Raw genomic sequence first — 13,815 nt, 5'->3', positions numbered from 1 at the left:
TTTGAGAGATGTAAAGCTCTGAGGTGTGGGAGATATGTTGTAGGTCTGGACCAGGCTAAAGCCTTTGACAGGGTTGATCACGATTATCTATGGGCAACTTTGTCAAAGTACGGTATTCCGGGACAATTTATAGATTGGCTGAGAACTTTGTATAGAGAGGCGAAGAGCTTTCCTCTCATCAATGGTTGGCAGGGGGACACTTTCAGGGTAGAGGCAGGGGTGCGACAGGGCTGCCCCCTGAGTCCACTGCTGTATGTGTTTGCCATAGACTTGTTTCTGCGATCACTGCAGCGGTGTGATTTTCAGGGGGTACCGGTCCCCCATTGCTTGCCTTTGAAGGTAGTCGCCTACGCGGATGATGTGACTGTGGTGATATCTGAACCTCGTGAGGTGGAGATGTTATCTGCAGCCATCAGAAGTTACTCAGAGGCCTCCGGGTCTCTGGTCAACCTTGAGAAGAGTCAAGCTTTCTGGACATTGGATACTGCTCCTGGCTTTGATCTGCCACAGTTCGCCAAGGCCTCCACCCATATTAAAATCCTTGGGGTTAAATTTGGGAGGGAAGATAATGCCAAACTAAATTGGGAAGAGAAGTTGGAAACCGGAAATGCAAAGGTTCAGCGATGGAAGAACTGGAGGCTGACCTATAGAGAAAGGGTTACTCTGCTGAAGACTTACCTGGTCCCTGTCTTCCTCTACGTCTCTGTCGTCTTTCCTTTGCCAGAATCTTTCTCCGCTAGGCTCTTTAGCCTGTTCTTCCAGCTTTTATGGGGGAACAGGTTGAACCCAGTAAAAAGAGGGATCACCTACCTACAGAGGAGAGAGGGTGGGCTGGATATGTTAAATCCAAGGGTCTTCTTTGACTCCATGTTTCTGAAAGTTAATTTCGGTAGCCTGGACTCAAACAATGGTCTCCTGTGGGTAAGTAGTGTCAGGGACTGGATATTGCCTTTTGCAGAGTCTTGGGTGCGAGGCGGCAGTCTCAAGAGGGGCCGATGGACTCCTGGCTTCCTCCCCCAGTATCTGGAGTATGGTCTCAGGTGCATGAAAAAGTGGAGAATAGATAAGACATATCTGGAGAATAAGACCAGGAAGGACCTTTATATGAGTGTCTGTAGATCATTCTATACATTACAGCCAGCTCTGAGGGACTGCACAACGGCCACCCTGCAGGAGAGTCTGAAGTTTCTGAATAGTCCTAAGCTTCCTGCAAAATTATTTGACATCGCCTGGTTATCTCTGCATGGGAAGCTCTTTGTTAGGGGCAATTTAAAATTCCTAAGCGTCTCTGACCGTATGTGCCCCCTAGGATGCCCCCAAGAGGAGACCATGGAGCATTTTACCACCGAGTGCCCGGGAGGGAGGCGGATATGGCAGGAGGTGTCCCGCAGGCTGAATATACCACGTCTACAGTCTCTCAGATACCCAGATATCATCTATGGGGTAACATCACATGTAGATGGCATCAACAGGGAGACCATGTACCTCATTATCACCACCATAAAGTATTACCACTGGCACAGCAGGACCCGAGTCTCCATCAACAACGAGTCCTTCCAGCACATGACCGCAGTCACACTTATCATGTCTGAGCTCAGATGGATCAGATACATAGAGATAGGGAAAAGAGATGGGAATAGGAATTTATGGAGGAATTTATGTCTGGACTAATGCATCGTGTAATTATGTTTAATCCTTTTCCCTTTAACCAATGATGGACATTTAAGTTACTTATTATACATTTATTTAATAATTTCAATGTATGATTTCTGTTAAATTGTAATGTTACTGATTGTAATGTACTATGTATTTTGTTTGTTTCTACTAATAAAAATTGCCCCCTATGTACAAGAATATAACTACTATAATACTGCCCCCTATGTACAGGAATATAACTACTATAATACTGCCCCCTATGTACAAGAATATAACTACTATAATACTGCCCCCTATGTACAGGAATATAACTACTATAATACTACATATATACACAGAAGAGAACATGCAAAAAATCAGTATGTATCATATACAGCTACAGAAAACACATGAGATCCTCACCTATTGCATCCAGTGACATCAGGTGATCCCCGGATTGCACTCGTTCTTCATCTTTTCCAATAGTCACCTTGTCTCTTCCTCCAGGTACACAGCTTTCCTGCAGAGTTTACCACACAGACGTCTTATGTTCTGCACTTTCCCATTGTCCCTTCTTCTGCTACCACCAATACTGTGCCCCAAATACTGTAATAGAGCCCCCTAAAATATTAGTACCACACAAATAGTGCCCCATAATAACATACTGTAATGGTAAGGATAATTTATTTCTTCTATTCTCTCCTGAAACCTCCTTTACCCCCCCCCTCCCACCCCAGTATTGATAGAGCTCCGACTATAACCCAGGTGTAATAATAATGGCCCCAGCCTACCCCAGTCATAAAAATTAATGCCCCCAGCCTGCCCCAGACATAGAATTAATGGCCTCAGCCTGCCCCAGACATATAATTAATGGCCTCAGCCTGCCCCAGACATAGAATGAATGGCCTCAGCCTACCCCAGACATATAATAAATGTCCCCTGCCTACCCCAGACATAGAATGAATGGCCCCATCCCACCCCAGACATAGAATTTATGCCCCCAATCTACCCCAGACATAGAATTTATGCCCCCAACCTACCCCAGACATAGAGTTTATGCTCCCAGCCTACCCCAGATATAGATTAATGCCCCCTGCCAGCCCCAGAGATAGAATAATGCCCCCCTTGCCCCAGACATATAATTTATGCCCCCTGCCAGCCCTAATGCCCCCCCCCCGCCCCAGACATAAAATTTATGCCCCCCTGCCAGCCCTAATGCCCCCCCGCCCCAGACATATAATTTAAGCCCCCCCGCCCCAGACATATAATTTATGCCCCCTGCCAGCTCTAATGACCCCCCCCCCGCCCCAGACATATAATTTATGCCCCCTGACAGCCCTAATGCCCCCCATACCAGACATATAATTAATGCCCCCCTGCCCCAGACATATAATTTATGCCCCCTGCCAGCCCTAATGCCCCCCCACCCCAGACATATAATTTATGCCCCCTGCCAGCGTTAATGCACCCCCCGCCCCAGACATCATTATTGCCCCATTCTATCATAAAAAAAAACAAAAAAATCATACTCACCTCTTTGTAGCAGGTTTCTTCCTTTCCCTCGGTCTTCGGTGGCTTGGTGTAAGAGGCGCGGGATAGTGACGTCACTGCTCCGCGCCCCTTACACCAAGCCGCGGAGCTGCAGGGAGGGACGGACAGCTGACAAGGTAGGTGTCAGCCTCCTCCACGCTACACAGGTCGCGCAATGACGTCAATTGCGCTACCTGTGTAGCTGCGGGTGTACACAGACGCAGAAGCAGCGGTGCTGCGCTGCGTCTGTGTACTAATCAATAGTACCGGCATCGTACGATGCCGGTACTATATATTATGTTAAAAGTTGTAAGGAGGGAGTGCGGACCGGCCCGCACCAGCTCCGGACCGGCCCCACACCGGCCCAGGGCCGACCGGCCCACCGGGTAAATTCCCGGTGGGTACAATGGCCAGTCCGCCCCTGTTCCTGGTGCTGGTGGCCCTGAAGCCTGTGTGTATGAGACACTCCTATACATATGGCTGACACCCTGTATAATGGTGTGAGGTATAATGGTGTAATAGCTCCTCCATGTGCTTCCTGGTGCTGGCAGCCATGCCCCCTGCAGCCTGTGTGTGTATAGGATAGATACAACAGCTCCAGGCAGCCATGTTATAGCAGAACATGTCAGATACTTGTGTAGCTGATGTCTGTGTCTCTCACATGTGTATTACGAGGGAGAGCATGTCAGCAGATAAAGCACAGACACTAGCAATGCTTTACTATACATTACACACAGAAATGAGCAGGAGGAGGAGAGGGGAGGGTAACAGGGGTGACATTACTGTCTCTAACCATGTGACCAGCCGCATTTACATAATAAAGAAAAGATGATTTTATAATGATTAATGTATGAACTGACTAGATACTAGAACTGACTGTGATGGGATCCTTGTGAGCTGCTCCAACAGATAGAGGTGACAGAAATAGTGACAGAGACCTGATGACAGGTGTCCTTTAAGCAAAGGGAAAGAGCATGAACAGAAAAAAACTGCATTTTTCTGTCAAAATATATAAAAAAATTTATTGTACTATTTCTTGTAATATTGATTTATGAAAAGTTTGTTGATAATGTAGTGACCATTTAATTTATTTATATATAATACAAATTTGTTACATACTTCAGTGCATACATTTGTTAAAGGCACAAGGCTTCTTAGCTCACCACTCTGTTCCCTCCCGATGTCAGCAGCATTTCGTGCCAGGTCAGAATAGACATTGGAGACGAACAAAATGTACTAAGCTCTTCATAAACTCTGCTTTTGTGTAATAGTCTATATAGTCTTAATAGTCTAAGTTAGGCAGCCAACTAACATAGTAATATATATGTAAAATCTACAATTACAGGACATTTACATGAAATTTACAATGACATAGTAGTCCCAAAGACAAAATGAGAACACCTGAACAGGATAAACTCAATGGGGGATATTTATCATGTGTGGGTGTATGATGTAAGCCCCTCCCTCCTCCGTGCCAGGAGGCTTCTGATGTATCGGGCAGCCGGCTGCACTGGCATACAATTCTACACCAGGGTCTATTGGGGCCTGAGTGGTCACAGGTCATAGCGAATGCAAAGGCATAGCTAGGCATACCCCCATTCTTTTATGATTTTAATTTTTTTAATGACATGTCCTAATCTGATTTGTTTTCACTGCCACTACTGTGTACAGTAAAAGTCAGTGGGGTAGATTTATTAAAGCCTCTGCAGCAGCTTTCTGTCTGACTTTGCACATTCTTTTCAGTGCAAACCTCTTGCACATGTATTTGAGAAGTGTCCGAGACACATTTGTATCATACACGACACCTTGTGGTGCACGCTGCACTATACCCGACGCAAAATGCTCCACTGAAATGGGGATCAGTTGGACCGTGGGCCACATCTATCATGCAGTGTCCAACAGAATTTTATTGCACGCCCCATGTTAAAGGTGGACCAAAAAAAATGCAGAGGGAGCCAGATTCATGAAGAATGGGTGCCGCAAATCATGAATCTGGCACCCTCTGCACTTTGCATTGTTTTTAGTAAATATGGGCCAATGGGTGTCATGTATCTTATATTTTTGACATTTTTGAAGCATTTGAAGATTGGCATCTTTTCGTCCCACCAAGTAAACCTCGCCTTGAGTTTTAGAATATTGGGGCACATTTACTAAGGGTCCGCAGCCGCGAATCCGTCGTGTTTTTCCCGAATATTTCCGCTTTGCGCTGTATTTCACCGGATTGTGGCGCACGCGATCGATTTTTGGCGCAATCGCACCGACTTTCAGAAATCGGGGGCGTGGCCACCGGACAACCCGAAGGATTCGGAAAAAAACGCGGAATTTAAAAAGCCATTTGTGTCGCAAGATCAAGCACTCACATACACCAGAAAAAAGCAGGTGAACTTCGGCAGAGATCTCGGCACAGCAGCGAAACATGGTGAATATCGGTGCACGGACCTTAGTGAATCCCGGCAGAACCCGAATCAGCGTCGGAGAACCCGCCGCTGGATCGCGACTGGACCGGGTAAGTAAATGTGCCCCATTGTGTCTGATATACCTTTAGAATCCAGATGCAGAAGTTTAAAAAGGTAGGTGTAGGAAAACGTTTAGAATGGTGACTTTTTTGTTGACGTTGATTTTTAACCCCTTAAGGACGCAGCCATTTTGTAGCTTAAGGCTCAGCCCGATTTTTTGGATTCTGACCTGCGTCGCTTTATATGGTTATAACTTTTGAACACTGTTACTTATCAAAGCGATTCTGAGATAGTTTTTTCCCCACATGTTGTACTTCATTTTAGTGGTAAATTCTGGCAGATAAGTTTTGCGTTTATTTACAAAAAAAAGAAAATATGATAAATTTTTTGAAAAATTTGCCATTTTCGAAATTTCTAAATCATTGCGTTTTCAGGCAGATAGATTTACCACCTAAATAAGTTGCTGAATAACATTTCCCATTTGTCTACTTTACATTTTCATAATTTCTGAAATGTCTGGATAATTTATTTTCATGTCACGCGGCTTACAAATAGAATATCGCTTTTCCGGATTTTCTGAATTGACTATTTTGGGGATAAATACAGTTTTGAATGAAATTTTACATATTTAGCATCAAAACCCCCTATATAATCTACCCATTTTCAAATCTGCACCCCTCAAGCTATCAGAAACAGCTTTTACGAAGATTGTTAACCCCTTGAGATCTTCATAGTAATTGAATCAAAATGGAGGTGAAATTTAGAATGGTCATATTGTTCCCTTATACGTTCATTTAGCACTAAAATTTACACATTTCCAAAATATAAAAAGAGAAAACCCACCATACAATTTGTTCTGCAATTTCTCCTGAGTGCAGCGACCCCCCACATGTGGCTGTGACTTGTTTTATGGGGGTACAGCGAGGTGCAGAAGGGAAGGAGGGCGCTGCAGCTGCCAGGATTTTAGTTTCCTCATTGGCCCCTTTTGAAGGCTATAAAATTTTCGCTTTTTCGTTATTGGGGCCATGTGACGACATTTTTTTTTTGCGGGATGAGATGCTTTTTCCATTGTTACCATTTTGGGGTTGGTATCACCTATTGTTGAAAATTTAGGAACTTTTTTTGAGGGCAGGAGTAGAAAAGCATCAATTCTGTACTGGATTTTTTACTTTTTTTTTTTTTTGTTGTTCACCGTATAGACTAATAATCATGTTATATTTATTCTATGGGTCGATACGATTACGGGGATACCAGACATGAATATATTTTCTTACGTTTTACTAAATTTGTCAAACAAAACCCTAATGTGGGGAAAAATCTATCATTTTTGTATTGCCATCTTCCAAGTGGCATAACATTGTTACTTTTTTGGCTACGGAGCTGGTTGATGGCTTGTTTTTTGCGGGACATGTTGTACTTTGCACCAGTATCATGTCTGAGTACATATGGTTTTTTGATCGCATTTTATAGCATTTTTTGTGGGATTGAAAAGGTAAAAATCATAATTTTTGGAGGGTTTATAACAGTTTTTTTTTACGGCGTTTATCGTGGGGGTTCAATAATGATTTACTTTTATTCTACGGGTTGTTACGGACGCGGTGATACTATATATATGTGGGGTTTGTGTTATGATTTAGACTTTTTTTTGAGTTATATGTCTCTTTATATGTTTTGGGAGTTTGGGGCATTTTTAGTGATTTATGACTTTATTTTTTTATTGAATAACTTTTTTTTTTTTACTTTTTCACTTTTATACCATGGGACATGAAGAAGCAATCTTCTGATTGCTTCTTCATGATGATATTCTGCAATACTGATTTATTGCAGAGTATTATCAGTGTCAGCCTATACACTTGCATAGGCTGGCACTGTGCCAGTAAGATGACGTCACAGACACCATCTTACTGGCAATTCTTGCAAGTAACTCTGCGGTCCAGATCGGACCCCAGAGTTGCTATGGCAACGATCGGCGCCCCCCGAAAACGGTTCGGGGGGGGCGATCGTGGGGGAAAGACCCCCCAGATGCTTGTTAGATGCCGCGGTCGCGCTGACCGCGGCATTTAACGGGTTAAGCACCCGCGATCGGAGACAACTCCGATCGCGGGTGTTACACTGGGGTGCCGGCTATTAGTTACAGCCGGCACCCCGTGTTTCCCGATGCCGGTTCGGCTCTGATCCAGAGCCGAGCCGCCATAAGCGCCGTGGCGGATATATCCGCCACTGAGCGCTAAGTCACTGCGCTCCGTGGCGGATATATCCGCCACGGAGCGTGAAGGGGTTAAAAGTCGCAAAAAAACAACGGACTCGCATGCCAGATAAAAAAGATCTCTAAGATAAATCGAACAAGCCCAATCACCCTCTCTCCAAAAAATAGATGCAAATATCTAGACAAATGACCCCAACGAGTTAGTTTAAAGGAAACATGTACCCCTGCTGTAGACAGGGGCTCAGTCACAAACAAATCATATTAATAACACATGGCCCTCGCTGCTCCTTCTGACAGGGTGCCAGGTACGCTTACAAAGTTCATTTTAGTATGCATTCATTCATTCATTGAAGTATGCATTTTTAGCTACAAACAGGGCAGTAATTAGAATATTGCTATGGGAACTTGTCATTAGGTTTATTGATAAAAATCTGGTGACAGGTTCTCTTTAAATAATCGATGTTACGCAGAAGGCATTAATTCTTGTATATAGGAGTCAGTATTAATAATAATTATTATTTTCTTTTTTACACAAAGCACTAGTATAGTAGTTATATTATTGTATACAGGGGCACTATTATAGTACTTTTATTATTGTACATTGGAGGCAGTATTATATTCTTGTTCATAGGAAGTAATATTAAAGAAGTTATATTCTTGACCAATATAACAGTAGCTTGAATTGTGTACAAAGGAAGATGTATAATTTGTCTTTAAAGATGTTGTTTAAAATCAAAATAATAGATCATTTTCTAATGACACATTCTGATTAAGAAAATGTCATACAAAAATTAAGGTGCACTTAAAAATATCAATTTCTTCATTGCAAAAATAAAAACAGCTAACGCCATTGGGTAGAGTAGAGACCCATGCATTTTGCCATTAATCACATCTTAGTCATGGTCTGCTGGAAGAAAGTGGCCCAGTATCACGGTATCCAGCATTTGCAAGACTGTATATATATTGTGTATGAATATGTTCGTGATGTTGCTAAAACCACTAAAGCCTTAAAGAATTGTAAGATGTGCAAGCATCAAGCATCTGATGCTCTACATGTATATGACCGTGACAGACACTCTCCACAGCAACCCATACACTAGTCATCTTGAAGCCTGGAAGAAAGTTTCCTTCAATATCGTTACAATACATGGAGAAATCATGGCTGAAAATTAAGCTAAAACAGGAGAACAAATCATGCCAATGATTAGCATCCACTACAGTCCCCTCTGAATTTGAACTTCAAATCTTCTTCAAGTCACAAGTTTTTATTTTTCACTAAACTGTCCTCTGAATGTGTGTTAATTTCTCCACTAGCTCCTGAAAACTTGGCCGAGCCTGTGGACTTTCCATCCAGCAAAGCAGCATAAGGTTGTACATCTTCATAATACAAAGTGGAGGCTGCGGCAGCCTGTAGCCCTGGGTGACTTTTGTGACCACTTCCCGGTTGTTCCATTCTACAAAAAAATGTGCACAGTTAAAGTAAAAATAGTAGTCATAAAGTCTAGGAAAATAAATATTTTATTGGAACAGTAGAATATGTATTCTACAACCAATATAACCTTAATACATTAGTATCACGTTTGCTTTTATTACCTTTATATGGCATTTCTCCAAGTGTGTACACTTCATACATCAGAATTCCAAAGGACCACACATCTGATTTGGTAGAATATTTGGAGTATAACAAAGCTTCTGGCGCTGTCCACTTTATTGGGATAGTACGATTGTTTTCCGGAGAGTAACAATCATCCTGGAATAAACGAAGACCAAAAACTGTTAAAAATGGCAGCTAAATAAAAGAAAAATGGAGCAGTGTCTACTGTAAAGGTATACAGTATGGTGCCGTTTTGCTGTAGCCCCCTAATACTCTGTATCCACAAGCCTGAACCTCCAACGCATAACACAGTGGTATGACAAGAAACAAAGGTAACCTTCAGCAGCCGAGCCAATCCAAAATCAGCAATTTTGCAGATGAGGTCTTCTCCAACTAGAACATTTCTTGTTGCCAGATCTCTGTGGACAACATGTTTCTTTTCCAGATACTCCATACCATCAGCCACCTGACAAATTATGTGAGTAAATTCAGTATTTTGTAGTCGTTCACCTTCGGTACCTGCAGAGACATGAACTTGGATCATCTCTATCACAGTTAAGCATTTCATAAAATCCACCATGTTCTGAGTTGTACACCAAGATATTAAGAAGTCAGTTTGGACATTTTGTAATAATACATGCCTCTAAGAAAGCTTGATGACCGCAAATGAGTCCACTGTGACAACCAACTTAGGGTTTGAAATTAAGTCTTAGAAGGGCTAGATATGCAGTGAAATATACATTTCACTACATAACTGCTTTGTATTCTATCCATACACTTGGGACTTATCAGACACTCAGGACATTGACGAGTCATGTAAATTCTAGCCTCGGGCACCAGAATAAGACTAGCTGCACACGACCATGCAGATAGAGACTCCTTGAATCCTCTTTTACTATGATGCAAGGACTCCCGTCCACTGTAACCAGTGCTTAGTCTGGTATCTGACCAGCATATCAGCCAGTTTCAAGTTTTCAGAACCGAACATATCTAGACTTCTAGCTTTGTTCTCTATGTGTAGAGCTCATCTTATGAAGCCCATCAAATTATATATTCATTACTTATTGTATGAGATACCCCATAACCTCATTGTAGGGACAGTGTAAGGAAGCTTTACCCCACTAAACTACCAGCTTGCTGAGAAAGAGTGTGATATATCATTTCTAGTATTTCCTCCATTATAAATCTTGCCTGTTTAGCATTTGGCTTGTGCATCTCTGAGCTACATAACCAAAGACATAATTGGAAATGTTAGCTGCAGATAACAATCCAATTCCCGCATTTTCTCCCTTTCTCCCCATATCTCCAAATCATTGTTCCTTACTTTTTAGGTAGTCATTTAGGTTTCCCTTGACCATAAGCTCAGTAACAATGTAAACAGGATCTCCAATTGAGCACACAGCTAGTAGTTGAATGAGGTTCCTGTGACAAAGATTCTTTAGAGCACTGATCTCCTTTTCAAAGTCACTTCTGTTGAGGTCATCTGTAAGAGTAAGAACATACTGTGAGGACAGGTTGTATACCCTAGCTGTCACCTAAATGCCAAAAATCAATATTTCTGACATGGACTTACCTTGCTTAAAGGTTTTTATGGCTACCTTTACAGTTTGGTTCCAGACACCTTCATGAACTTCTCCAAAAAATCCTTGTCCTAATTTCCTGACCATCGTAAATTCTGAACGTGACCTCTCCCAGGTTTCATGGATGTCAATCTAAATGGAAAAAAAATTAGCAAATTATTAGAAGCCAATGGAGAGTGAGAGAAGTGATAAATGAAATTTATCACATCCATCCCACCAGTCTATATTTCCCTGCTGTATCTGATATACATGGCTAACCCCTTCAGATCTTTTATTCTTTGCATTGGAATCTTTTTGAATTCTGTCCCCATTTTTCTTTTTTTATAAACTGAGACCAGCACTCCACTCCGATTGGCCCAGGTGTTTTTTATTAACTATTCAATTATCGCCATATGGAAATGGCAGGTGTCAGTCGTTAAGGCAGATACCTTCTATTAACTGCCACATTCAGGAACCACTAAACAGTGGTGGCGGGTGGGTGCCACCATATTTGCTCCACCTGTGATATCGGGTAGCATGGATTGGGTGTCATGACAGTTGGGAGTCTCTTAGAGTCTCCCAAGACCTCTCATCCAGCCAGTTTTAAAAAAAATAAGACAAAAATGAAAAAAGTTAAAAATTCTAATCACCCCCTTTCCCAGAGAACACATATTAAATAAATAAACCTGACATTTCAGGATGCGACAATACCATCACCTGTTTATGTTTTATCAAAATCTAAAAACAATTATCCTATGCCATGCACGCCTTAGCAGAAAAGAAGGTCCAAATATATTTTTTGCCATTTTGCAACAATATTTGAATAAAAAGTGATCAAAGAGTTCCAAAGGGTATAGTCAAAAACATCAGCTGGTCCTGAAAAAAAGACACATGACAGAACTCCCCACATAGAGGTATGAAAATGATAATGGGGCACATTTACTTACCCGGCCCATTCGCGATCCAGCGGCGCGTTCTCTGCACAGGATTCGGGTCCGGCTGGGATTTAAGATGGTAGTTCCTCCGCCGTCCACCAGGTGGCGCTGCAGCGCCGAAAATAATCTTAACGCCCCGGAATGCACCATCCCATAGAAGGTGAAGGTGAGCGCTCCCCAAGCGACACATTTTCGGTTTTTAAATGCGGCGGTTTTTCCGAATACGTCGGGCTTTCGTTCGGCCACGCCCCCCCGATTTCTGTCGCGCGCATGCCGGCCCCGATGCGCCACAATCCGATCGCGTGCGCCAAAAACCCGGGGCAATTCATGTACAAGCGGCGCAAATCGGAAATATTCGGGTAACACGTCGGGAAAACGCGAATCGGGCCCTTAGTAAATGACCACCAATGGGTGTCAAAAAATGATGTTAAGGGGAATTTTTTTTGTGTCAAGTTTACATTTATGGTATAAAGATATGAGCAACTGGCACATTTTTGTCAATTCTACTGCATGTGGATTTATTTTCAAGCTTCGCTGCATACTTCCATGCAAATATAAAGTGTTGTCTCCAGCAGATAACAAGCCCATTTAACACTAAAATGGAGGGGCCTGGTAAAGAAGGAGAGACTATATAAAAGAGCCTCCTACCTGCTATGGTCAGTCTCCAAAACTACTCTGAATGGAATGGTGAGTATTTGGTAATGCATGGCTTCTGCTGCTGTTGTGTTGTGGTGCTTGGAGCCAAGAGCAATTTCTGTCAGTAGGGGTACGGCTGGGATGCAGGGTTCCAGATGCTGTGTTGTGGCGGTGGGGGAGGCCATAAGCTGCTGCACATTATAGAGTAGGTACCTACTAAAACGGGTCACCATGGAAGTTAGTGGGTTTATTGTTTATGGAATTTATTTAAAAGTCAAATAATTATTTGTTAATTTAGCCTGGTTGCATAGATCATTGTATAATGTGTGGATATGCTGTCCAGTTCTTTTTTTCTTTGTTTCGGAAAAGATTCTATTCATGCAAGTGCACCCTAGTCTTCATATTTATAAAACCTCAAAATGACCTCTAGGTGGTGCTGTACTTGTATAGCAGATAATATGAACATAATAGTATTGTCAGCAGGTTTTCCAAAGGTCCAAAAATCAAGGTGCTATTTGTTTAAGGCGTATTGTAGTAGACAGTAAACTGTGTCCTAATACGTCCTGACTAACAATTATGATTTGTGCTCTAAAACTATCCAATGGTCACCGTGTGAAAATGATTTTTCTTCTATTTTGCATAAACCTAGATTCTGGAAACGTGGATCTTCAGCTGTATGTACCCTCAAAAATGTAAGAAGACCTGAATATGGTCATATTGGAGGAGTTTCAACCTGTTTTCGTGATGCCACTACCAGCCTCTGTATACAAACGTGCCCAAACAGGAGCACAGGAGGCGGGGAGTATCAGCTCTATTATTTTCCCCGCAATATTGGAGCACACTTTGGGTATAAAACATCCGTGAAGGGCAGGTCAAAATCCTTTCCTCCAGTCTCAGGCAATTTGTTCGGCAATCTTGCATTTTTAACCCCTATTGATCAGGAAATAAGTTATGGCCCAGATCATGCATCGGTGAACAATAAGATTGGTAGCTGCTGGGCAGGTGCAATAATAGGGGCTTTTAACATAAAAAGTGAGCTGAGGGCACAGCATCAGGGGTCTACAATGCAAGGAGGAAAAGGCATCCACAATGTGACAGGGAGCAGGGGGGAAAGGCTGGAGAAAGTTCCTCCAGCTCACCTAGATCTGCGGTAACTTTATCCGCTTGCACGGATCCACCCTGCTGCAGGGCAATAAAATCCACGATAAGGAAAAAGATTCTGGATCCAGCTATTTGCAGAATAAGACCGCTTTATTGTGTTCTT

General features: G+C 42.5%; 1 protein-coding gene and 1 long non-coding RNA gene across 2 annotated transcripts in view; one reads left to right on the top strand and one right to left on the bottom strand.

Annotated features, from left to right (window-relative positions):
* The window catches only part of LOC140064222 (uncharacterized), a 113,759-nt gene that overhangs the window by 25,313 nt on the left and 74,631 nt on the right, over nucleotides 1-13,815 (top strand). The window lies entirely within an intron of this gene.
* Nucleotides 4,179-13,815, bottom strand: part of SRMS (src-related kinase lacking C-terminal regulatory tyrosine and N-terminal myristylation sites) — a 39,393-nt gene continuing 29,756 nt past the window's right edge. The window contains exons 4-8 of the mRNA XM_072110894.1: nucleotides 10,995-11,133; nucleotides 10,746-10,904; nucleotides 9,759-9,940; nucleotides 9,421-9,577; nucleotides 4,179-9,281 (exon numbers count right to left, since the gene is read on the bottom strand). Of these exons, the coding sequence (XP_071966995.1) occupies nucleotides 9,103-9,281; nucleotides 9,421-9,577; nucleotides 9,759-9,940; nucleotides 10,746-10,904; nucleotides 10,995-11,133 (816 nt within the window). The 3' untranslated portion in view covers nucleotides 4,179-9,102. The remainder of the gene's footprint in view (nucleotides 9,282-9,420; nucleotides 9,578-9,758; nucleotides 9,941-10,745; nucleotides 10,905-10,994; nucleotides 11,134-13,815) is intronic.

This window comes from Engystomops pustulosus, chromosome 6, assembly GCF_040894005.1.
Source record: "Engystomops pustulosus chromosome 6, aEngPut4.maternal, whole genome shotgun sequence".
In the NCBI taxonomy this organism is placed as follows: Eukaryota; Metazoa; Chordata; class Amphibia; order Anura; family Leptodactylidae; genus Engystomops; species Engystomops pustulosus.
The sequence above is the reverse complement of the archived record's forward strand: the minus strand, read 5'-3'. Positions and strand labels throughout refer to the sequence as shown.